Source organism: Doryrhamphus excisus, linkage group LG5 (assembly GCF_037039965.1).
Source record: "Doryrhamphus excisus strain RoL-2023G ecotype Guam linkage group LG5, RoL_Dexc_Guam_v1.1, whole genome shotgun sequence".
Classification (NCBI taxonomy): domain Eukaryota; kingdom Metazoa; phylum Chordata; class Actinopteri; order Syngnathiformes; family Syngnathidae; genus Doryrhamphus; species Doryrhamphus excisus.
The window spans coordinates 4,506,430-4,533,401 of NC_136361.1; the positions used below are offsets into that span (position 1 = coordinate 4,506,430).

The following is a 26,972-nucleotide window of genomic DNA, read 5'->3' on the forward strand; positions in this document are numbered from 1 at the left end:
AGAACAGGATCTGCTGTTCCAGTTGTAATGGGTTTGGTTTGCTGTGATTGATACAACATTGGATTGTATTGTGTATTTATCTGCCATTTTGTCCCGTGCCTCCGCAGCGGTTCCCTAATATAAACATTTGCTTTCATTTTAACAAGTTTGTGAGTTTTGGTGCACAAGTGTAAGTGTTGTTTCTACTTGTATTTGTGCAGATCGAGCAGGCAGCATCAGCACCTTGGACTCTCTGGATTTCGCCCGTTACTCAGACGATGGCAATCGAGAGTCAGATGAACGGGTGGCCGGTAAGATGACCTATACTGTGTTATGGGAGCTCCAGCGCGACTCCCAGAAATAAAAGATGGTGGGATAGAAACTGATGCTAATGTATAGCCGTGATGTCGTTTTTAAAAAGGGAAGGTCATTTTAGTCACATAAAGTTAAAATTAGGGACCGGTATCGGCATAAAAATGTGATTGGTATCAGATTTTTTTCCGCATCTTGAAAACCAATATTAAAAAACTGTATACAACACATATGTATTTATTCCACAACAGGACGTATGTCCTGTTACACATATCGGTAATCTAAAGAGAAAAAGGCCTAATTTTATTACCATAACACTTTAATATTATGAGGACATTTAATAGCATATGGTGGAAATATTAAGGAAAAATTTGTGTTTTTTTTTTTAAGTTTAATATTATGACAAACCCAAAAAACAAGTTGTAATGTTTGGAAAATTAGTTATAATATTGCAGAAATTAAGTATTATGAGAAGAAAATATGGAAAAATTAGGAAGGTTGAAATAGGGGTAAAAAAGCCAACAAAAAAGGAAAATAAATAATAATTTATTCGAATAAAGTCAAAATATTAAGAGAAACAAGCCACATTCTAATGAGAAAAAAGTCAAAATTTCACAAGAATAAACTTGTCATTTTATTTTTTTTTACATTGTATAAATGCCTCAAATAGTTGAAATATTAATAAAAAAATATTTTTTCAAAAGTCTTATTATGAGAAAAAAAACTAACTAAATAAAAAAAATATTTCTGAAAAAGTCAAAATATTATGGGAATTAAATAATAATATTACTAGAAGAAAATAGTTTAATATTATGACAAACCCCCCCAAAAAAAGTTGTCATGTTTGTAAAATTAGTTATAATATTACAGAAATAAAGTATTACGAGAAGAAAATATGGAAAAACTATGAAGGTTGAAATGGGGTGGGGGCAACAAAAAAGGCAAATAAATAATAATGATTTATTAGAATAAAGTCAAAATATTAAGAGAAACAAGCTACATTCTAATTAGAAAAAGTTGAAATTTCACAAAAATAAACTTATCATTTTATTTTTTTACATTTGTATGAATGCCACAAAAATAGTTGAAATATTAAGAAAATAATATTTTTTCTAAAATCATACTATGAGGAAAAAAACCCAAAATAAATAAAAAAGTATGTATTTCTGAAAAAGTCAAAATATCATTGGAATTTAATAATATTACTAGAAGAAAATAGTTTAATATTATGACAAACCCCAAAAAACATTTGTATAAATGCCTCAAAAAAGAATTAGAATATTAATAAAAAATATTTTTTCAAAAGTCATATTATTATGAGGAAATACAAAATAAATTTAAAAAAAATTATGGAAAAAGTCCATATATTATGAGAATTAAATAATAATATTACTAGAAGAAAATGTTTGAAAATTAAAATTAAGTAGAAAGTTTAGATATATGGAAAATTTAAAAACAAATGTGGAAAAAGGCGTTGTCATTCGCTATTGGGAAGTTCAACATCAAATATCTACAACACTGGTATGGAAACAGGAGTTCAGAACATTAAAAAATTTGACAATTAAGATAATTTAGTCCAATGCACTTTTCTAATTTGAAATAACTGAGATTAAATTCAGGCATAACATGCACGACTATGAGCAATCATGTGCAATAACAGTGTTAAAACACTGCCGCCCTAGTGTTTTTGGTAGAGAATTGCAAGTGTATGAAAGTGCAAATGTGGTTTGATGACTAAGCCACATCATGTGATACAAGAAGGCGTGTCCTAACTGCGCTGGAGATGCATGGAATGCTGTTTCAATGTGGGAAAAACCATGCAGCAGAGATGTTTGTTTTTATGGATTTTCACTGGTTTTAATTTCCAAAATTCTACCCGCCCCCTCGCAAAAGATGCCTGCCCACAGCTGTCTGACTCGGGGGGGTTGTCTCTGGCTTTTCTCCTCACGTTGATCAAACCCCAGTGGGCAATACTGGACACTGAAGTCACTCCATCCAAGACGAGCTTTTATTTTTTATTTTTTATTTTTTCTCCTCCACCTACTTTTCAGCTTTGTTACCTATTTGGTACGATTGTATTATGTGCACTCACGGTCTGCAAATATGGAATATGTACTTTTTATTCAGTCATGGCTCATACTTGCACTGGATGTCATTTACTTTTTATGAAAATATTATTTTGAAAGAAAATAGAGTAATTTTCCTATAAGTTTTTTTAAGGTATTTATTCTACAGTTGGAAGTGTAATAGCTGGTTTTAAAATATGACATACACAATTAAAAAAAGCACATTTTTAAGTATAAAAAATTGTAAAAGACCTACAAATATAAATTAAAAATAAATACATTTAAAAAAACTTAAGTATGAATTTAAAATAACTTAAATACATGAATAAAAAGTATAAAAAAATACAAATAAAATGTCCAATCAGAATGAATTAATAATTTAAAAAAATAATTAAAATAAATGACTTGAAATTGAAAAGAAATACTGAAATAAAAGTGCAAAAAAAACCAAAAAATAAGACTGAAGTAAATGTGTAAAAAAAAAAAACATTTAAAAAATGGCTTAATTAAGAGTGAAACATTTTTAAATAAAAATGACTTAAATGTCAAAAATAATAAAAAAATTTAAATGGCTTTAAAATGTTAGAAAATTAAAAAGTAAATGACTGAAATAAAAGTATAAAAGTGTATGTATGTATGTGTATATATATGTATTTAATGTGTGTATATGTGTGTATGTATATCAGAATGAATTAATATTAAAAAATAATTAAAATAAATGACTTGAAATTGAAAATAAATACTTAAAAGTGCAAAAAAAAACTAAAAATAAGACTGAAGTAAATGTGTAAAAAAAACATTTAAAAACAAGAGTTAAACATTTTTAAATAAAAATCACTTATAAGTGTAAAAATACATACATATATATAAAATAAAAATTAAAAGGGTAAAAATGACTTAAATAAAATGTCAAAAATAATAAAAATTTTAAATGGCTTTAAAATGTTAGAAAATTAAAAAGTAAATGACTGGAATAAAAGTATAAATAATATAAAAGTAAAAATGAAATAAAAGTATAAATATATATGTATGTGTATATGTGTAATGAAAATGAAATGACAAACACAAAATATAGCAATATATATAACAAACACAAAAATTACTATATGGAACAAATTTATGTAATTTATATTAATGACCTAAAGTATAAACAATAAAAAAATGAATTTACTCAAATAAAAAGTGTAAAAAATGACTACAAATAAAAATGACATAATAAAATAAGTTACATTTACTTTTAAAAAATGTAAAAAAAAAAAAAGACCTAAATAGAATTGTCGAAAAATAAATAATAATGACTTGAATGTAGTGTCAAAAATAATCCATATAAAAATAGCGTACCGCTAAGTTTGAAGAGAGAAGTGTTTTGGATCACATTGCAGATTCTCAGTGCACAGCAATGCAACATAATTTTCCTGCTCCATGGCTTCAATTTTTTTGTTGTTTTCTTTTATTTCCTGCATCAAAAAGATCTTGTGTGCTATTTTTTCCCCCCCCTCCCTTCCATGATAGTTTAGCTTATCGGAATTCAATGCGTAGAGTACGTAATCCTTATTCTGGTTATGTAAGATGTGACAAATGCTTCTCTTGTGGCTTGTGTACGGAATTGAAAACAAAATTGAAAACTTTTTATATGAATTTATTGTCTGATATAAAAAAAAAAGTCTGGAAAAACGTCCTTTGTCAGACAGCCTTTCATTATTATTATTATTATATATTTTTTTTTTTACCATGATCCTCTGCTGCATGTTTTGCATGCCACCTTTTGTGTTGTTTTAATTTTGGATTCTTAATATCTTTGCTGTGTTTTTCACTTCCATCTTTGTTTTATTTGTTTTTTTTCCCCTGTCTATGTTTGGATGCTTTTCCTGTGTGTGTGTGTGTGTGTGTGTGTGTGTGTGTGTGTGTGTACGTGTGTGTGATGTCACTCTCTGTCCAGTGCTGGAGTTTGAGCTACGGAAAGCAAAGGAGACCATTCAGGCTCTGCGCGCCAACTTGACTCAGGCAGCAGGTGTGGCGCACTTTAACTTCTCTTCCACCCGAGCCTCTTCTTCGTTACGACTTTCTTTCCTTTTTCCTTTTTTAAAGAGAATTCCCCCAACAACGCTCAGCATCCAACTGAATCTGTCGTCTGTTTTTTCTTTTCATTTTGTGCTTCACAGAAAGCGAGGTGCCCTCTCAGGAGAGAAAGAACTTCAAGTCAAGCCCTGAGATTCAGGTGGGGGATCTTTGAGAACCGGGAAAAGTAAATCATAATGATGCGTTTAGGTGTCAGTTTTTTTTTTTCTCTCTCTGCCTCAGGAGCCGATACGCCCACTGGAGAAAAGAGCCTTAAACTTCCTTGTGAATGAGTATTTGTTAAAAAATGAATATAAGCTCTCATCGATCACCTTCTCAGATGAAAATGATGATCAGGTAAGCTCCTCGGGGTATACCTGCACAGGTCTTACATCCAATAGAACCACCATAATACACACGTTGTATAATATGCACGTCTATGCTATGTGGCAGGGGTTCTCAACTGGCTATAACCTTTTTATTTATTTTTAAGCTTTTGTTTGTCATTTATTTGTATTTATTTTTTCTGTTTTTATCATTTAGATTTTTTATTATTTTTCTTTTTTGTGTCATTATTAATATTATTTTTTCAGTAATTTTTGTTTATTTTTTATAATTTTTTTCACACTTGCATAAGTAATGTCATTTTTATTATTTATTTGTAATTGTTTTTCTCACTTATTTAAGTCATTTTTATTTTTATTTATTTAAAATATTTTTGCGACATTTATTTATTGTTAAGTAATTTTATTTTAAAGTCATTTTTTATGTATTTGTATTTTTTCCACACTTATTTGTCAAATATTTGTCATTTTTATGTTTATTTTTTTATCATTTTTCACACTTGCATAAGTCATTAAAATATTTTTCACACTTGTAAGTCCTTTTTTAAATTTAATGTCATGTTTATTATTTATTTGTAATTGTTTTTCTCACTTATTTAAAACATTTTTATTTATTTCAAATATTTTTTGCAACATTTATTTATTGTTATATTTTTTTACACTTTTAAGTCATTTTATTTTTTAGTCATTTTTTTATGTATTTGTATTTTTTCCACACATATTTGTCATTTTTATGTTTATTTTACGTTTATTTTTTCACACTTGCATAAGTCATTAAAATATTTTTCTCACTTGTCATTTTTATAATTTATTTGTAATTGTTTTTTCTCGCTTATTTTATTTATTTCTAATATTTCTTTCCCACATTTAAGTTTTTATTTTTATATTTTTACACTTTTAAGGAATTTTATTTTATTTTAAAGTCATTTTTATGTATTTGTATTTTTTCACACTTATTTGTCAAATTAATTTTGAGTTATATTTGACATTTTTCACACTCATTGGAGTCATTTTTATTTATTATTTTCTACATTTAAGTCAGTTTTATTTAATTTCATTATATATATATTTTTTTTAAGTCCTGTTTATTAAATTTTTAAATTTTTTACAATTTATTATTAAGTCAAAGCAAGCAAATGTATTTGTTTTTTTTTCATCTTTTCAAACATTAGGACACATAATTACACAAAGTGCATTTTAAATAATTTATTAAGGTATTTTGTCCAGATAAAGAGGAAGAACATAAGTGCATGTATACAAATAATGCATAATATATAGATATATTAAAATAGCACTAAATGAGACCCACTAGTTGAGAACTGGATGCACCACTTTAGTCTACAACTTACTGATCATACCCCCCCCCCCCCCCCTTCTTTCGTTCCAGGATTTTGAGCTGTGGGATGACGTCGGCCTCAACATTCCGAAACCCCCTGACCTTTTGCAACTCTACAGGAATTGCGGTACCCCTCTTCCTTCGGCGAGGGACACGGTTGACGTTGCAGTGGAGGCAGATTTTGGCGATGTCCCCGCCGGACACTGTGCCGCGCCGGAGTCCCTCAAGAAGCCTGACCTCTCGCAACAGGTTTGTTCTGGGACGCCTATGACTCTCTGCTTGTTTGTACATTTTAAAACACCCTTGTTCAATGTAACGCACTTGTTCTATATACCTTAACACATGCAAAGCTTTTTTCTAGGAAGATGTGTAGCGAAGCCTGACTTTTTATCTTCAGTGATTTGGGGTAATAACTACAAAAGCAATCTTTAACTACTCGCTAAATGTACTGCAAAAAAGGCCAGTAAGGATAATTCATAATGTCGCCTACAGAGAACATACTAACTCCTTATTTCTAAAATCACAAATACTTCAACTTGCTGATATAGTTCATCTTCAAACAGCTAAAATAATGCATAAGGCTAAAAATAACCAATTCCCTAAAAATGTCATCCAATACTTCTCTACAAGAGAGGAGAAATATGATCACTATATTGACAGTTACTATGGTCGGAACGGGACAAAAATGAATTGATACAAAAAATAAAAAAAAATAATAAAATAAAATAAAACTAAAATAAAAAAAAATAATTCGGAAAGCAGGAAGTGATCAAATGTAACAGTTACTGATTGTAAAAGTACCAGATGGAGGGGTAGGATTTAATAAGCTTTGCTTTTTTCTACTCCTTTTGGACATGTGGAACTGTGAACTGATTATGTGATGCATTCAATTGTAATCTGATAAAACCATTACCATAACATATTATATTATAGCATCGTTATCATCATTTCTTACAGCAACAAGCGGAGGTGGTCCAAGAGTTGGAGTACCAGATCAGCCTCCTGAACAACGAGAAGCAGAGTCTTGCCGATCAGATGAAGAAACTTCAGAGGTTCGTGAATCGCGTTTGAATTATTATTTCACGTTCTGCTAATGGATGATAATGTTAGCCAAATAAATACATTTAAAAACACTTAAGTATACATTTAAAATAACTTAAATACATGAATAAAAATGTACTTAAGTGTAAAAAAAATACAAATAAAATTGCCAGTCAGAGTGAATTAATAATTAAAAAAATAAATAAATGACTTGAAATTGTAAAAAAAAAATACTTAAATAAAAGCACAAAAAATAAAAAAAAGTAAATGTGTAAAAAAAATTCATTTAAAAAATGGCTAAAATAAGAGTTAAACATTTTTTAAATAAAAATGACTTATAAGTGTAAAAATACATACATATATAAAATAAAAATGAAAAGGGTAAAAAAAAAGTGAAAAATAAAAAATGACTTAAATAAAATGTCAAAAATAATAAAAAAATTTAATGGCTTTAAAATGTTAGAAAATTAAAAAGTAAATGACTGAAATAAAAGTATATATATTAAAATAAAATAAAAATGACAAACACAAAATATAACAATATATATAACAAACACAAAAATGACTATTATGGAAAAAAATGGCGGTCGAGTGGTTAGTGCTTGCCTCACAGCAAGGAGACCCGAGTTCAATCCCACCCTCGGCCATCTCTGTGTGTGCGTGGGTTTTCTCCGGGTACTCCGGTTTTTACTCCCACATTCCAAAAACATGCTAGGTTAATTAGCGACTCCAAATTTGTCCATAGGTATGAATGTGAGTGTGAATGGTTGTTTGTCTATATGTGCCCTGTGATTGGCTGGCCACCAGTCCAGGGGTGCTCGAAATGTGTCTTTAAAAAAAAAAAAAAGTTGTTTCTGGTTGAGAACTGAAACTTACCTATGTTCTACTACTACTACTAGTACTACTACTACTACTACAGTGTGGATTGTGGTTGACGGTGTTCTTTATTATTAAGCCATGTTTACAATGCCAAAATAATGTTAATAGCAACATAATAATAATGTTATGAGAGTCTCTGTTCCACATCCACAGTGAGATTCAGACCTTGAAGCAGACCGTCTCCTCCCCCGCTCCAACCCCTCTGGACCGGAGCTCCCAGAATATATCCAATCCCGCATCCTCTTCCGCCACCATCACTTCCTCGGTTGAGCCGCCTTCTGCGGTGAGGAGTCGTAAATTTCCCACACTGAACTTAATGTCGGGGTGTCGGCCAATAAAACACGTCACACCTAACCAGATGTATTGCTGTCCTCAGACTCTCTCAGATAACGGACAGTACCTGGACATCCGAGGGGTTTCAGACCCTGGGAGTGACCCTCCTTCTACGCAAAACACACCACCGTCCCACAATAAGCTTAAAAGTCGGCCTCCTGTCCAGTTTGATCAGCCAAACAGGTGAGATAACTTTATTAGTGTTTGAATTCATAGACGTTTATTTATTCAAATAACCCCGCCCACATTCTCAAATGATTTTTTTTTTGGGTAGTTTTGTTCTCCAATTTGCCCATTGCTGGTTCGATCCTTGGTCCCAATGTAATTGTTTATGGCTCAGGATGTAGTGTGATTATTTCCGAATTTGGCTGTTGCTGGTTCGATCCTTGGTCCTGCTGTCATCATTTATGGCTCAGGAGGTTGCGTGGTTATTTCTCCAATGCAGTGGTTGCTGGTTCAATCCTTGGTCCCAATGTAATTGTTTATGGCTCAAGATATAGTGTGGTTGTTCTCCAATTCGCCCATTGCTGGTTCGATCCTTGGCCCCAATGTAATTGTATATGGCTCAAGATGTAGCATGGTTGTTTCCCAATTTGGCTGTTGCTGATTCAATCCTTGGTCGGGCTGTAATCATGTATGGCTCAGGAGGTTACATGGTTATTTCTCCAATGTGGTGGTTGCTGGTTCAATCCTTGGTCCCAATGTAATTGTTTATGGCTCAAGATATAGTGTGGTTGTTCTCCAATTCGCCCATTGCTGGTTCGATCCTTGGCCCCAATGTAATTGTATATGGCTCAAGATGTAGCATGGTTGTTTCCCAATTTGGCTGTTGCTGATTCGATCCTTGGTCGGGCAGTAATTATGTATGGCTCAGGAGGTTACATGGTTATTTCTCCAATGTGGTGGTTGCTGGTTCAATCCTTGGTCCCAATGTAATTGTTTATGGCTCAGGATGTAGTGTGATTATTTCCGAATTTGGCTGTTGCTGGTTCGATCCTTGGTCCCGCTGTCATCATTTATGGCTCAGGGGGTTGCATGGTTATTTCTCCAATGCAGTGGTTGCTGGTTCAATCCTCGGCCCCACTGTAATTGCTTATTCCTTATTTATCCAATTTGACTGTTGCTGGTTCGATCTTTGGTCCGGCTGTTATCCTGTATGGTTCAGGAGTTAGCATAATTATTTCCCCCCCAATTCACCCATTGCTGGTTCGATCCTCGGTCCCACTGTAACTGTACATGGCTCAAGATGTAGCATGGTTGTTTCCTAATTTGATTGTTGCTGATTCGATCCTTTGTCCAGCTGTAATCATGTATGGCTCAGGAGTTATCATAGTTATTTCCCCAATTTTCCCATTGCTGGTTCGATCCTCTGTCCCAATGTAATTGTATATGGCTCAAGATGTAGCGTGGTTGTTTCCCACTTCGGCTGTTGCTGGTTCGATCCTTGGTCCGGCTGTAATCCTGTATGGCGCAGGAGTTAGCATAATTATTTCCCCCCCAATTCGCCCATTGCTGGTTCGATCCTCGGTCCCACTGTAACTGTATATAGCTCAAGATGTAGCATGGTTGTTTCCCAATTTGATTGTTGCTGATTCGATCCTTTGTCCGGCTGTAATCATTTATGGCTCAGGAGGTTGCATGGTTATTTCTCCAATGCGGTGGTTGCTGGTTCAATCCTCAGTCCCACTGTAATTGTATATGGCTCAAGATGTAGCGTGGTTGTTTCCCAATTTGGCTGTTGCTGGTTCGATCCTAGGTCCCACTGTAACTGTATATAGCTCAAGATGTAGCATGGTTGTTTCCCAATTTGATTGTTGCTGATTCGATCCTTGGTCCGGCTGTAACCATTTATGGCTCAGGAGTTAGCATAGTTATTTCCCCGATTCGCCCATTGCTGGTTCGATCCTCGGTCCCACTGTAATTGTTTATGGCTCAAGATGTTGTGTGATTGTTTCCCAACTTGGCTGTTGATTTTCGATGCTTGGTCCCGCTGTAATTGTTTATGGCTTAGGATGTAGCGCAGTTGTTTCCCATTTCGGCTGTTGCTGGTTCGATCCTCGATCCCACTGTCATCACTCAACTTTTAGGTACAATTCAACATTCATCCCTACTGGTGGATTACTGTGGATTTCTTCTACTAGATGGTCAAAGAAGAGGTAGCATTGTATAAATGAGATTGAAGCAAGGTATTGGCTTTGCAGCAGCAGGTCTGCGTAGTTTCACGATGCCACCACTAGATGGCGACAGATCTGTAGATTCTTTCCAGCACATGAAATTCTCCCAACAAACTCATGAACCGCTTCTAGGTCAAGACCGCTGTTTGAACACAGTCATTTCTGAAGCTGCGGTAACCGCTTTGGGTCTTTTCTTATTTGTGCAATCCCAGGAAGTTATCCCCGGCCTTCCAGCAAGCCCTGTTGTCCTTCTGCAGAATGTGCTCAGACAGCCGTCTAGGAGCAGAGGTCAACACACGCGTCCATGCATATTTTCATGCCACACGTACGAAAACAATGCAAATTACGTCATGGTCCTCTTTGTGTTGCGTTCAGGTGTCTCGTATAGCAGACAGCGAGGAGAGTGTGATGTTAATGCTGGGTCGCTGCCTTCCTCACATCGTCCCGAATGTCCTTCTTGCAAAACGAGAGGTAAAAATAAAAAAATATATCACACCATGACTCTCGACACACAGCAGCCATTGGCTTTGGTGCTAAAGACTATTAATTAAAATGAATAAATGAGCCTTTTACATATATAAAATTCTGTTATTATAAATAATTAACCTTATTAGATGTCGCACATGTAACATTGGCTGATGTGTGTCCTGTTATCACGCCGGAGATCATCATGATCATTCCGCTTCAGCCATATGTTGTCTGCCACTCATGTTTTGCGCTCCTCCGTTTGCCTTCACGGGCTTTATTTTTTATTTCTTCTTCTCTTTTCACTCATTCTCTCACTCTCGTGCATGCCTCTCCTCAAAGAGAATGGTTGCACATCTTTGCCAGGTGAGTCCTTCACACGCTCATCTGCATGCTTCCTCACTTGATCCACCCCACCTCTGCAATACAGTAATCCCTCATTTATTGCAGTTAATAGTATTCCTTATTCCTAAATTGAATATTATCATCGTTACAGCATGGAAAACCTGTTTATGACCTTCTAAATACGTAAAAAAATATATTATTAGAGCCCTCTCGATATAAAATAACACCTCTATGGTCCATTTACACTTGTATAACCCAATATGGCGACAGAATCAGATAAAATAAGACAGGAAGGGACTTCAAAGTAGCCCGTATTGTGCAATAAAAGCCTGTCTGGTGCTTGTGTGTCTCACCGAACATTACAGTAACATTACTGACACCTAGTGACCGGTGTAGGGTACTACATGACATCGCAGCGTCTTTGAATGAGTCTTCTGAATGCCTTATATTTGTACGTTTGATTATGTAAGTGCATGAGAAATTATTATTTATTTTATATTTTTATTTATTTTTTAATTGATTTATTATTATTTATTTACTTTTAATTTATTTTTATTATTTTGAATTTATTTTATTTTATTTTTTATTTTTTTATTTTTTTATTAAATATAAAAAATCCAAACCTACATGGCCTTTTGTGGAAAAAGTGATTATCTCCCCCCGTTAAAACATAACTGAGATCTATCAATGTAGAAAAAGTTCAAAAAATTTGGGACTCCAGCAAACCACAGTAAGAGCCATTATCCACACATGGCCAAAACATGGCACAGTGGCGGTCCCATACTCGGACCGTGACAGTGAGTGGCGGAGATAAACGCAGCGATGACTCATTCAAGAAGTCACAAAAGACCCCACAACATCCAAAGAACTGCAGACCTCAGTGACTCCACCATAAGAAATACACTGCGCAAAAACAGTGGCAGAGTTCCAAGACCAAAACCACTGCTGAACAAAAAGAACATTAAGTCTGGTCTCAAATCTTGCCAGAAACCCTTTGGGGAAATACTCTGTGGTTTGACGAGACAAAAGTAGAACTTTTTGGAAGTTGTCCAATTCCAATCTGGCGTAAAAGTAACATCATACCAACAATAAAATGCGGTGGTAGTGTGATGGTTTGGATCTGGAAGACTTGCTGTGATAAATGGAACCATGAATTTCTACTAAAGGATTTGTTTGGAACCTCAAAGTGAAACCAACTTGGGTTCTGTAACCGGACAATGATCCAAAACATTGAGTGGCATTGAGTCCGGACTTATTAAGATGCCGTGGAATGACCTTAAAAAGGAGTTTCATGCTGGAAAACCATCCAATGTGGCTGAGTTAGCCAAAATTCCTCCACAGTGCTGCGCAAATGCTTGATTGCAGTTGTTGCTTTTTCACACAGGGCCATGTAGGCTTGGATTTTATTCTCCTTTATTAATAAAACGTACATTTAAGTGGGGGAGGGGGGCAAACATTTTCCACATCAGATGCCGTCCCGGGTGTTGAAACCTGATAGGAAGTAAGTCTTGTCGGAGTTGTTCACACTTGGCCTGCTTTGCATATCGCCATGGTGATGTTGTTTTAGTCAACCACCAACAGTTATAGAGAATTTAATCTCCCGCTGAAATCAAGAACAACAAACCGAAGTGCAAGAATGGCAAAAACACACACACACACACACAGGCGTTAGGAGATGTGGACTTTGTACTATGTCAGTTGGAGCCATTGGCCATAACACACACACACACACACACACACACAGTTCCTCCTTGCAACTTGAATCTCTTACCTGCGCGAACTCGGAGGCACACCTTCATTCACTTCAGAACAAAAGGTGTTTGAAACGGCGGAATGGTGTTTTTAAAACGCCACCTGCCACCTGGTGTCTTTTACCAGACGGTGTAAATCATTAAGCAACATCTTGTTTTTCTTCTAATTGGAATTATGTGTAACATAGATCTTTTTACTATTTATGTTATAAAGTGTTGCATATGGAAGCCCGTTTCCTCCACTGAAAGAAAAAGTTATCCCAATGGTAAGGCGAAATAATGAGATAAAAAAGTTGAAATTCTGAGATTAAAAAGTCAAAATTCTGAGATTAAAAAGTCAAAATTCTGAGATTTAACGAGATAAAAAGTCAAAATTACGAGCTAAAAAGTTTAAATAACGAGAAAAAGTTGAAATTGAGATAGAAATTCATTTTAATGAGATGAAAAGTCGAAATTCTGATATAAAGTCAAAATTACGAGATAGAAAGTCGAAATAACGCGATAAAATGTCGAAATAATGCGATAAAATGTCGAAATAATGCGATAAAAAGTCAAAATTACGAGATAAAAAGTCGAAATTATGAGATAGAAAGTCGAAATTATGAGATAGAAAGCCAAAATTTTAAGGTGATGAAGTCGAAATTACGAGATAGAAAGTCAAAATTACGAGATAGAAAGTCAAAATTACGAGATAGAAAGTCAAAATTACGAGATAGAAAGTCAAAATTACGAGATAGAAAGCCAAAATTACGAGATAGAAAGCCAAAATTACGAGATAGAAAGCCAAAATTACGAGATAGAAAGCCAAAATTACGAGATAGAAAGCCAAAATTACGAGATTGAAAGCCAAAATTACGAGATAGAAAGTCAAAATTACGAGATAGAAAGTCAAAATAACGAGATAGCTTTGTAGAAGAGTCACAGCTATCACAGTTATCTCGTAATTTCGACTTTCTTATCTCATAATTTCAATTTACCATTGGGATAATTTTTTTTTTAATAAAAAATATATTGAAAAAAATATATATAAAAAAATATATGAATAAATCATGCTGTTTGGTGGTTGAATCCGGCTTATTATTTGTAAATATATGCAAATTATTTTATTTTGTGTGCATAAATTAGGCATAATCAAGTTTAAAAATTGTTAAATGAACAAAAATATTGCTAAGCATTCAGAAGACGCATTCAAAGACGCTGTGATATTCTGCACTGGTTACTAGGTGTCAGTAATGTTGGGTCAAAATTCTGAGATATAACGAGATAAAAAGTCAAAATTACGAGATAAAAAGTTGAAATAACGAGAAAGTTGAAATTGAGATAGAAATTCATTTTAATGAGGTGAAAAGTCAAAATTCTGATATAAAGTCAAAATTACGAGATAGAAAGTCGAAATAATGCGATAAAATATCAAAATAATGCGATAAAATGTTGAAATAATGCGATAAAATGTTGAAATAATGCGATAAAAAGTCAAAATTACGAGATAAAAAGTCGAAATTATGAGATAGAAAGCCAAAATTTTAAGGTGATGAAGTCGAAATTGTGAGATAGAAAGTCAAAATAACGAGATAGAAAGTCAAAATTACGAGATAGAAAGCCAAAATTACGAGATAGAAAGTCAAAATTACGAGATAGAAAGTCAAAATTACGAGATAGAAAGCCAAAATTACGAGATAGAAAGTCAAAATAACGAGATAGAAAGTCAAAATAACGAGATTGAAAGTCAAAATAACGAGATTGAAAGTCAAAATAACGAGATAGAAAGTCAAAATTACGAGATAAAGTCAAAATAACGAGATAGCTTTGTAGAAGAGTCACAGCTATCACAGTTATCTCGTAATTTCGACTTTCTTATCTCATAATTTCAATTTACCATTGGGATAATTTTTTTTTAATAAAAAATATATTGAGAAAAAAAAAAATATAAAAAAATATATGAATAAATCATGCTGTTTGGTGGTTGAATCCGGCTTATTATTTGTAAATATATGCAAATTATTTTATTTTGTGTGCATAAATTAGGCATAATCAAGTTTAAAAATTGTTAAATGAACAAAAATATTGCTAAGCATTCAGAAGACGCATTCAAAGACGCTGTGATATTCTGCACTGGTTACTAGGTGTCAGTAATGTTGGGTGAGACACACAAGCACCAGACATGGTTGATTGATATCAGTATAAAAATGTGAGATTTTTTCCCGATCTGTGAAATCCTTGTATCGAAATAAGGACTTCACTTATCACGGTCCGGTTTAGAGCCAATTAAAAGCAGTAAATGAGGGATTACTGTAGCCCCAAATATGAACACTGACACTTTCAGAGAGTCTCCTATGCAGAGTGGTTTCCTGTTTCCTGGCGTCGCCTTGTCCACTCTTCCTGCCCGCAATATTTATCTTGCATAGGGTCCATGTTTAGCCTCCTGAAGGAGCTTTTACGAGGGCCAGCGTTGCGTAAACAGCTCTTGTGAATAAACACTGTGTATAATACTTCAAAAAAAACGCAGTACTAATGCTAATTTGCATTTTTTTTTCCACGTGTTTTTGACTCGAACTAGACACCGCCTAACATGAAATACATGTTTGTGCTTTTTATAAGTTTGCTTGGCAGGGCCGGGTCAGTGTGTGAGTCATTACAAGCTATCTTTACCCAATTCCCTCTCCATGTCCAATGCGATCAGGGTGTTGAGGTTTCCTTCGCTTTTCCAACGCCGAGGCAGGAAAATATCATATGTTCCTGGAAAAAAAAAAAAAAAAAACATTTATAATTCAGCGTGCACTCTCTAATTTGGGTGTGTGTGTGTGTGTGGCGGGAATGTCGGGCTTACCACAGCTTGGCTATGCAAGCGTAGCTCGAATCAAAGGCTGCTTTTTGCTGGACCGGACTGTGAACTTTGTATGAACTTTTGAATAGAGAGCTAGCTAGTGCATTAAATACACAATATGTCTTCCTGTATCCCCCCCCTTGACTTTATATTGCCATCACAACACAACTCGTTGTCCATTTTACGCCCCAGGAGCTGATTCCTCTTATCCTGTGCACCGCCTGCCTTCACCCGGAGTCCAAAGAGAGAGACCAGCTTCTTCACATTCTCTTTAACTTAATCAAGAGACCGGATGATGAGCAGAGGTGTGCAAACTGTGCAAAACCTTGCACATACTGTGTAATAATGTTATGTGGAAATTGATACAGTGTCCGTGTTCCTGTGTTTTTTTGTTTTTGTGTTTGTTTTTTTTTCTCCAAGACAAATGATCTTGACGGGATGTGTTGCATTCGCGAGACACGTCGGGCCCACGCGTGTCGAGGCAGAGCTGCTTCCTCAGTGCTGGGAACAGGTGCGGTACGACACACTATAGCAGGGGTCAAACTCAATTTACTTGGGGGGCCACTGGAGCTCGGATCTGGGTGAGGCTAGGTTAAAAAAAAAAAAAAAAAAAATATATATATATATATATATATATATATATATAAAAGAAAAAATATATCAGAGCAAAAGCTCTGATAAAACATTACATTTTAATAAATTATTATAAATTAATTTTTATTTATTATTAAATTATTACATTAATGTTTAATGTTAATTTTTATTTTTCGACACAAAATAAGATGGAAAAATAAATAAGCAAATCAAAAAACAAATTAAACAAATGAACAAATTAATTTTTATTTATGATTAAATTATTAAATGAATGTTTAATGTCAATTTTTATTTTTCGACACAAAATAAGATGGAAAAATAAATAAGCAAATCAAAAAACAAATGAAACAAGTGAAACTAATTAACAAATTATTTTTTATTTATTATTAAATGAATGTTTAATGTTAATTTTAATTTTTTGACACAAAATAAGATTGAAAAATAAATAAGCAAATCAAAAAAACAAATGAAACAAATTAATTTTATTTATTATTAAATTATTAAGTAAATGTTTAATGTTAATTTTTATTTTTCGACACAAAATAAGATGGAAAAATAAATAAGCAAATCAAAAAACAAATGAAACAAATGAAAAAAGCAATTTTTATTTATTATTAAATTATTAAATAAATGTTTAATGTTAATTGTAATTTTTTGACACAAAATAAGATGGAAAAATAAATAAGCAAATCAAAAAAACAAATGAAGCAAATTAATTTTTATTTATTATTAAATTATTAAGTAAATGTTTAATGTTAATTTTTATTTTTCGACACAAAATAAGATGGAAAAATAAATAAGCAAATCAAAAAACAAACAAGTGAAACAAATTAACAAATTATTTTTTATTTATTATTAAATAAATGTTTAATGTTAATTGTAATTTTTTGACACAAAATAAGATGGAAAAATAAATAAGCAAATCAAAAAAACAAATGAAGCAAATTAATTTTTATTTATTATTAAATTATTAAGTAAATGTTTAATGTTAATTTTTATTTTTTGACACAAAATAAGATGGAAAAATAAATAAGCAAATCAAAAAAACAAATGAACAAATTAATTTAATTTATTATTAAATAAATGTTTAATTTTTATTTTTCAACACAAAATAAGGTGGAAAAATAAATAAGCAAATAAAAAAATTAATTAAACAAATTAAACTTTATATCAAGGCGGGGGCCTCAAACTAGCGTCCGGGCCGTGAGTTTGAGACCCCTGATCTAGACTTTCATCTTTTGTCTTAATGATATGAACACATTTTTGAGTCTGCTTCCCATTTTGGAGGCTGAGAACGTTCCCAGAAAATGCTTTCCACAGGGTCAGCATCTGGATGATACTTTCATTCCGCGGCGACTTTCCCTCCCTGCCTGTTTCGCTTTGAGTTCTCCTCTCTAACCAATTCCCGTTGCAGATTAACCACAAATATCCAGAGAGGAGACTCCTTGTGGCCGAGTCTTGCGGCGCTTTAGCACCATACCTGCCTGTAAGGTGTCTTTTATATCCATTTCTATAAAGTTGTTTGAATTGTTGAATTAAATGTCTTGTCCTGTGTTGTTCCCACAGAAGGAAATTCGGAGTTCGCTAGTGTTGTCCATGCTGCAGCAGATGCTCGCTGAGGACAAGGCTGACATGGTCCGAGAGGCAGTGGTCAAGAGTCTTGGGATTATTATGGGTTACATAGATGACGCTGACAAGTACTCACAGGTATTTATTTGCACGGAAAATGTTTACTGATATATTATAATATATATAATATTCATTCATTCATTCATTCATTTTCTTCCGCTTATCCTCACGAGGGTCGCGGGGGGTGCTGTCTACGGGCAAGAGGCACCCTGGACTGGTCGCCAGCCAATCACAGGGCACATATAGACAAACAACCATTCACACTCACATTCATACCTATGGACAATTTGGAGTCGCTAATTAACCTAGCATGTTTTTAGAATGTGGGAGGAAACCGGAGTACCCGGAGAAAACCCACGCATGCACGAGGAGAACATGGCCGAGGGTGGAATTGAACCCTGGTCTCCTAGCTGTGAGGTCTGCACGCTAACCACTCGCCCACCGTGCCGCCCAGTATTAGGATTCCTACATGGTTAATAGATGACAATATGTAATTGAAAATTAAAGTGTTTTTTTTTAGGTTTTGGAGTGCATTGGTGGGAATTTTTGTGAATTCCGAGGTGGCTAATGTTGACTAGGCTCAGGTTTCGACCACGTGTCACCCGTCCAACCATGCCTTACTGCACTGGGGCCTTGCCCAAACTTTTTCCACACAAAGCTGGAAGCACAAAATCATCTAAAGTGATAAAGTAAAGAAGGCAATGGAAGGTTCATGAAGTGGTGTTCAAATTACGGCCTGGGGCCCATTTATGGGACCATGGTGTTTTTTTATTGCACAGCACCTTTTAAAAATATAATTTAATAAAAAAAAAAGCTAAAAATATTAACAAAAAATAGTAATTTTACAAAATAACATTAATAATAATACAAAAATAATTAATAATTATCCCAAATAACTAATTATCCCAACTAAAAATAATATACAAATTATTAATTAATTCATTCATAATTTAAAATTATTTTATATTAATAAAAATATATTAAAAATTCCAATTAGGTAGAAAATGTCCAACAGGAAAGTTAAAATAGTTGACCCCTAACAAGAAAACAGCTATAATTTTACAACAATAAAGTCAAAATATTAAGAGGAAAAAGTGATATCCCAATGGGAAAAAAGTAGCAGTTTTATGAGCACAAACCCGTAATATTTTGAGGAAAAAATAATGTCATTTTAGTAACAGAATTTAAATTTTAAAGACAAATATGTGTGGGGCCATTTATGGGACCATAGTTGTTTATTTTTATTGCACAGCACCTTTTAAAAATCTAATTTAATTTAAGAAAGCTAAAAAAACAGTAAATCAGTAATTTTTAAGTAAAAATATTAACAAAAAAATGTAGTAATTTTACAAGAATAATAGTAAAAAAAATCCAATTAGGTAGAAAATGTCCAACAGGAAAGTTGAAATAGTTGACCCCGAAAAGAAATAAACAAAACAGCTATAATTTTACAACAATAAAGTCAAAATATTAAGAAGAAAAAGTGATATCCCAATGGGAAAAAAGTTGCAGTTTTATGAACGCAAACTCGTAATATTTTGAGGAGAAATAATGTCATTTATGCAGCAGAATTAAAATATTAAAGACAAATATGTGTTTTAAAGTCAGAATATTTTGAGAAACAATATAAATTTGTGGAAAAGGTTACAATGTGAGAATAAAAACATAATATGAGAAGAAGAAAATTAAAATGGAGTAAGGATGGCAATTAATTCATTTTTTAAATTAAATACAGTGAAGAAAATAAGTATTTGAACACCCTGCTATTTTGCTATTTCTCCCACTTAGAAATCATGGAGGGGTCTGAAATTTTCATCGTAGGTGCATGTCCACTGTGAGAGAGATAAACTAAAAAGAAAAATCCAGAAATCACAATGCATGATTTTTTAACAATTTATTTGTGTGATACAGCTGCTAATAAGTATTTGAACACCTGAGAAAATGAATGTTAATATTTGGTACAGTAGCCTTTGTTTGCTATTACAGAGGTCAAACGTTTCCTGTAGTTTTTCACCAGGTTTGCACACACTGCAGGAGGGATCTTGGCCCACTCCTCCACACAGATCTTCTCTAGATCAGTCAGGTTTCTGGGCTGTCGCTGAGAAACACGGAGTTTGAGCTCCCTCCAAAGATTTTCGATTGGGTTCAGGTCTGGAGACTGGCTGGGCCATGCTAGAACCTTGATATGCTTCTTACGGAGCCACTCCTTGGTTTTCCTGGCTGTGTGCTTCGGGTCGTTGTCGTGTTGGAAGACCCAGCCACGACCCATCTTCAATGCTCTGACAGAGGGAAGGAGGTTGTTCCCCAAAATCTCACAATACACGGCCCCAGTCATCCTCTCTTTAATGCAGTGCACTCGTCCTGTCCCATGTGCAGAAAAACACCCCCAAAGCATGATGCTACCACCCCCATGCTTCACAGTAGGGATGGTGTTCTTCGGATTGTACTCTTCATTCTTCTTCCTCCAAACACGCTTATTGGAATTATGACCAAAAAGTTCTATTTTGGTCTCATCTGACCATAAAACTTTCTCCCATGACTCCTCTGTATCATCCAAATGGTCATATGCAAACTTAAGACGGGCCTTGACATGTGCTGGTTTAAGCAGGGGAACCTTTCGTGCCATGCATGATTTCACATCATGACGTCTTAGTGTATTACCTACAGTAACCTTGGAAACGGTGGTCCCAGCTCTTTTCAGGTCATTGACCAAGTCCTGTCGTGTAGTTCTGGGCTGATTCCTCACCTTTCTTAGAATCATTGAGACCCCACGAGGTGATATCTTGCATGGGGCTCCACTCCGATTGAGATTGACCGTCATGTTTAGCTTCTTCCATTTTCTAATGATAGCTCCAACAGTGGACCTTTTTTCACCAAGCTGCTTGGTAATTGCTCCGTAGCCCTTTCCAGCCTTGTGGAGGTGTACAATTTTGTCTCTGGTGTCTTTGGACAGCTCTTTGGTCTTCGCCATGTTACAAGTTAAAGTCTTACTGATTGTATGGGGTGGACAGGTGTCTTTATGCAGCTAACGACCTCAAACAGGTGCATCTGATTCAGGATGATACATGGAGTGCAGGTGGACTTCTAATGGGCAGACTAACAGGTCTTTCAGGGTCAGAATTCTAGATGATACACGGGTGTTCAAATACTTATTTGCAGCTGTATCACACAAATAAATTGTTAAAAAATCATGCATTGTGATTTCTGGATTTTTCTTTTTAGTTTATCTCTCTCACAGTGGACATGCACCTACGATGAAAATTTCAGACCCCTCCATGATTTCTAAGTGGGAGAAATAGCAAAATAGCAGGGTGTTCAAATACTTATTTTCTTCACTGTATATATAACTTATGGCTCTTGGTGGAAAAAGTTTGGGCCTGGGGGCCATTTATGGGACCATTATTGTTTTTTTTTTATTGCACAGCACCTTTTAGAAAATATTATATAATTTAATTTAAAAAGAAAGCTAAAAAAACAGCAAATCAGTAATTTTAAAGTAAAATTATTAACAAAAAAATGTAGTAATTTTACAAGAATAATAGTAAAAAAAAATTCAATTAGGTAAAAAATGTCCGACAGGAAAGTTGAAATAGTTGACCCCTAACAAGAAATAGACAAAACAGCTATAATTTTACCACAATAAAGTCAAAATATTAAGAGGAAAAAGTGATATCTCAATGAGGAAAAAAATTGCAGTTTTATGAGCACAAACTCGTAATATTTTAAGGAAAAATTATGTAATTTTAGTCACAGAATTGAAATATTAAAGACAAAGTTGAATAAATAAAAATAAAGTTGTAATTTTTGGAAAATAAATTTTGGTGAAATTACAATGTGAGAATAAAAATAATATGAGAATAAAATCATAATGAGAAGAAGAAAAATAAAATGGGCTAAGGATGGCAATTCATTAATTTAAAAATAATTAAATATATATAACTTGCATTGTTTCACTATGTGGCTCTTTTTTGGGCACCCCTGATTAAAGGGGTGTCCCAAGACTTTTGTCAATCATTCCTACTCGTCTTGCTTTTTTCTCCAGGGATTTGAGCTGATGCTGCTGTCACTTAGCGACCCCTCGGAGAGGGTGGTCAGCGCCGTCCACCAGGTCTTCATCCCGGCATTCGCCGCCTGGACGACAGAATTGGGAAGCCTCTACACTTTGCTCATCCCGTCTCTCTTGGCCCGTATCGAGAAACTCCTCAAGGTGTTGTGTTGACGTTTCATCCTATGGTGTGTTTGACGTGCACGCCGTCACTCCTGATTTTTTTTATTTATTATGTAGCAGGGGGAGCATGGCCTGGATGAACACAAGTTGCATGTATTCCTGTCAGCCTTGCAGAGTTTCATCCCTCCTCTGTTTGCCGTGGTGCTGCAGAATGCACCCTTCACCAGCCGAGCCAAACTCCACGGGGACATACCTGCAATAGAGGGTACAGCGTTTAGACTACTGGTGTCTCTTGTGTCAATCACAGTGTTTATTATAATATTATTATTATTATTATTATTATTATTATTATTATTATTATTATTATTGCAGTAACCCGGTTGTGCCTTATATTTTATATATTTTTGTTTGTTTCATATAGCCATTTTTAGGCCTAAAAGTGTCTAATTTAGGCAAAAAATGTGTAAAATATTCAGATTTTTTGACTAATAATAGTTGAACCAAAAAAAGCATGATTTATTAATTTTATAATATATTATAAATATATTATCATAATTATTATTGCAATAACCCGGTTGTGGCTTATATTTTGTATATATATATATATATATATATATATATATATATATATATTTTTTTTTTTTTTTTTCATATAGCCATTTTGAGGCCTAAAAGTGCCTAATTTAGGCCAAAAATGTGTAAAATATTCATATTTTCTGACAATAATAACAGTTGATATTCAACCCCAAAAAAGCATGATTTATTAATTTTACAATATATTATAAATATATATATATATATATATTATTTATGTGTAATTTACTGTTTACGCTGTACATTGTTGTTCATATTTGATGTCATCTATTTATTCTCCACATTATTATTATCACTATTATTATTATTATATGGGAGCCAGGCATTTTTTTTGTTTCTTTCATATAGCAATTTTTAGGCCTAAAAGTGTCTAATTTAGGCCAAAAATGTGTAAAATATTCATATTTTTTGACTAATAATAGTTGATATTCAACCCAAAAAAAGCATGATTTATTAATTTTATAATATAAATATATTATTATTATTATTATTGCAGTAACCCGGTTGTGCCTTATATTTTGTGTGCATATATATATATATTTTTTTTCATATAGCAATTTTTAGGCCTAAAAGTGTCTAAATTTAGGCCAAAAATGTGAAGAATATTCATATTTTTTTACTAATAGTTGATATTCAACCCAAAAAAGCATGATTCATTAATTTTATAATATATTATAAATATATATATATATTATTCAAAATTATTTAAATTATATGTGCAATTTACTGTTTACGCTGTACATTGTTGTTCATATTTGATGTCATCTATTTATTCTCCACATTATTATTATTATTATTTATTATTATACGAGAGCCAGGCATTTTTTTTGTTTCATATAGCCGTTTTTAGGCCTAAAAGTGTCAAATTTAGGCCAAAAATGTGTAAAATATTAATATTTTTTGACTAATAATAGTCGATATTCAACCCCCCAAAAAGCATGGTTGATTAATTTTATAATATATAATAAATATATTATCATTATTATTATTGCAGTAACCCGGTTCCCGAGGCCAGCTTCTTCCCTCCAGGATGTGGCGACCATCATTGGCAGCAGGGAGATGCTCAGCGCTCTGCTTCTTCTCTATGACCACCAGCTGGAGCATGAAGGGACCACCGGTTGGGAAAGCCTTCTCTGGGTGGTCAACCAATTGTGAGAACTACACACACACGTACACATATTGGCATTTTTAGTAGTTTTTACTACCGCGTGGACGATGGACTACTCCATACTGCTCACATGAACTTGCTTTTGTAGGCTTCCTCAGCTTATCGAGATCGTGGGCCGCATCAACGTCACGTCGTCAACTTGTGTTCACGAGTTCTCCCGCTTCTTTTGGAGGTTCTGTCGGACATTCGGGAAGATTTTCACCAACACTAAGGTGAATGAAACCTGGTTGTTTATTTTAGATTACCACTGTGCTCCAATGTCTTTGAAAGTCTGTCATAATATGAAATATGAAAATGTTTTATTTTTATTGTTTTAAAGACTTTGCCAGCTTTTCAACCACCATTCATACAATCAGTGGTGATGTTTCATTTGTTCACTTCCTGCTTTCTGAATATAATTTGTTTTATTTTTTATTATTTTAGTTTTATTTTATTTTACTTTTTTTTATTCATTTTTATTATTTTAGTTTTATTTTACTTTATTTTATTAATTTTTTTTTTTAATTTTTTATTTAAATTTTTTTTATTAATTTATTTTTGTCACGTGTGTGTGTATATGTGTGTGTGTGTGTATATATATATATATATATATGACGTTTTGCAGGTCAAGCCGCAATTCCAAGAGATTCTTCGCCTGTCTGAAGAGAATGTCGGTGAGTCTGCAACGCGTCCTAACTCGTCATTTCACGCTTTCATTTCACACGATTGTCCTTGAACTTAAATAAAACTAAAATCATGCTGTTTGCTCACAGCAGAAAGGACACACGCCAGCAAATACAAATAAACAGTGTTGACATTGAAAGGGTGAAGGAAAATACATTTCTGGGGATCACAATAGATGAAAATATAAGCTGGAAACCTCATATTACAAATATTCAACATAAAGTGGCCAGAAATATTTCAACATTGAACAAAGCAAAATTTGTTCTCAATCAGAAATCACTCCACACACTTTATTGCTCTCTGGTTCTACCATATCTTACTTATTGTGTGGAAATATGGGCTAATAACTATAAAATCAATCTTCACTCGCTAAATGTACTGCAAAAAAGGTCAGTAAGGATAATTCATAATGCCGCCTACAGAGAACAGAGACACTTACTATGGTAGCCATTATGTCATTGTATGGTCATATCACCTCATACTTCGGTACGTGACAAAAATAAATTAATACGAAAAAATTTAAAAATAAAAATGTAAAAAAGAAAATTAATAAAATAAAGTAAAATAAAACTAAAATAATAAAAAATAAAAATACAAAAATAAAAATTAATAAAATAAAGTAAAATAAAATAAAACTAAAATAATAAAAAATAAAACTTCAATTATATTCAGAAAGCAGGAAGTGAACAAATGAAACATCACCACTGATTGTATGAATGGTGGTTGAAAAGCGGGCAAAGTCTTTAAAACAATAAAAATAAAACATTTTAAAATATAATTTAAAAAAAACTAACTATATTAGGAAAGCAGGAAGTGAACAAATGTAATACATGACAAAATAATAATCGATAATAATACATGACAAAAATAAAAAAATAAATAAAAACATGAAAAAATTATATTAGGAAAGCGGGAAGTGAACAAATGTAATACATGACAAAATAATAATCGATAATAATACATGACAAAAATAAAATAAAAAAATAAAAACATAAAAAAAATTATATTAGGAAAGCAGGAAGTGAACAAATTTAATACATGACAAAATAATAATCGATAATAATACATGACAAAAATAAAATACGAAAAAATAAAAACATTAAAAAAAAATAGTAAAAAAAAAAAAACTTAAATTATATTAGGAAAGCAGGAAGTGAACAAATGTAACAGTTACTAATTGTAAAAGTACTAGATGGAGGGGTAGGATTTAATCAGCTTCTTCCTACTCCTTTTGGACATGTGGAACTGTGAACTGATTATGTGATGCATTCAATTGTAATTCTGATGCATGTTCAAATGAAATACAACCATTACCATTACACTAATGCAGTGTAATAGAGCCGTATTCAAAGCAAGGCTATCATAATGATTCTCTTATGGTTTAGATGCTTCAGCTGGGAATGGTATTCTTACCAAAGCCACTGTTCCCATCTACGCAACTGGAGTACTCACTTGTTACAACCAGGTAGTATTTTCTCACTTCCTTTTACTACAATATGGACACTGTTCTTTTTGACAGTCGTTATTAAAGACGAGTATTGCGATATTTTGTGTCATTTCTGTAAAGGAGGAGGATCGTAAGTTGTTAGTGGGTTTCTTGGAGGACGTTATGACAACCCTGTCTCTGTCCCACGCACCTCTCGACAGCCTGAAAGCTTCTTTTGTAGAACTGGGGTGAGTCTCCCGCACAGTTGGTGCATTCGCTTGCTCACTTAAGTCAAATTGAATCCAAAATAAATCCGTTTGTTTGTTGAAGTGCCAATCCAGTGTATCATGAATTACTGCTGACTGTCCTGTGGTATGGCGTGGTGCACACCTCGGCATTGGTCCGATGTACCTCAGCACGGATGTTTGAGGTAAAGACAAAAACTCACATCAATTGCACAATTTAGTTGCGTAGATTTTTGTAATGTAATAAATATGATATTGATCATATTTGACAGTTAAGTGGAACATTCAAAGCTGAACACAGTGTAAAAACCAGTATGGACTGGTTGCCAGCCAATCACAGGGCACATATAGACAAACAACCATTCACACTCACATTCATACCTATGGACCATTTAGAGTCGCTAATTAGCCTAGCATGTTTTTGGAATGTGGGAGGAAACCAGAGAAAACTCACGCAAACTCCACACAGAGATTGCCCGTGGGTGGAATCGAACTCAGGTCTCCTAGCTGTGTGGCCTGCGTGCTCACCACTTGTCCACCATGCAGCCAATATAGAGGTATATAACTAGCTACCTCGA

General features: G+C 33.6%; 1 protein-coding gene across 7 annotated transcripts in view; it reads left to right on the forward strand.

Annotated features, from left to right (window-relative positions):
* relch (RAB11 binding and LisH domain, coiled-coil and HEAT repeat containing) overlaps nt 1-26,972 on the forward strand; it is a 55,882-nt gene that overhangs the window by 11,215 nt on the left and 17,695 nt on the right. For 2 of the 7 annotated variants that reach the window (XM_078790600.1, XM_078790601.1), the window contains exons 5-26: nt 201-290; nt 4,297-4,368; nt 4,520-4,575; nt 4,659-4,772; nt 6,147-6,344; nt 7,053-7,147; nt 8,169-8,531; nt 10,735-10,810; nt 10,898-10,993; nt 11,330-11,353; nt 16,100-16,212; nt 16,328-16,418; nt 17,916-17,987; nt 18,068-18,208; nt 22,173-22,337; nt 22,416-22,563; nt 23,887-24,043; nt 24,149-24,272; nt 24,665-24,713; nt 26,109-26,188; nt 26,291-26,397; nt 26,480-26,579. In XM_078790600.1, coding sequence (XP_078646726.1) covers nt 201-290; nt 4,297-4,368; nt 4,520-4,575; nt 4,659-4,772; nt 6,147-6,344; nt 7,053-7,147; nt 8,169-8,531; nt 10,735-10,810; nt 10,898-10,993; nt 11,330-11,353; nt 16,100-16,212; nt 16,328-16,418; nt 17,916-17,987; nt 18,068-18,208; nt 22,173-22,337; nt 22,416-22,563; nt 23,887-24,043; nt 24,149-24,272; nt 24,665-24,713; nt 26,109-26,188; nt 26,291-26,397; nt 26,480-26,579 — 2,531 coding nt within the window. The remainder of the gene's footprint in view (nt 1-200; nt 291-4,296; nt 4,369-4,519; nt 4,576-4,658; nt 4,773-6,146; nt 6,345-7,052; nt 7,148-8,168; nt 8,532-10,734; nt 10,811-10,897; nt 10,994-11,329; nt 11,354-16,099; nt 16,213-16,327; nt 16,419-17,915; nt 17,988-18,067; nt 18,209-22,172; nt 22,338-22,415; nt 22,564-23,886; nt 24,044-24,148; nt 24,273-24,664; nt 24,714-26,108; nt 26,189-26,290; nt 26,398-26,479; nt 26,580-26,972) is intronic. The other 5 variants (XM_078790603.1, XM_078790604.1, XM_078790605.1 and 2 more) reach the window with 4 other exon arrangements.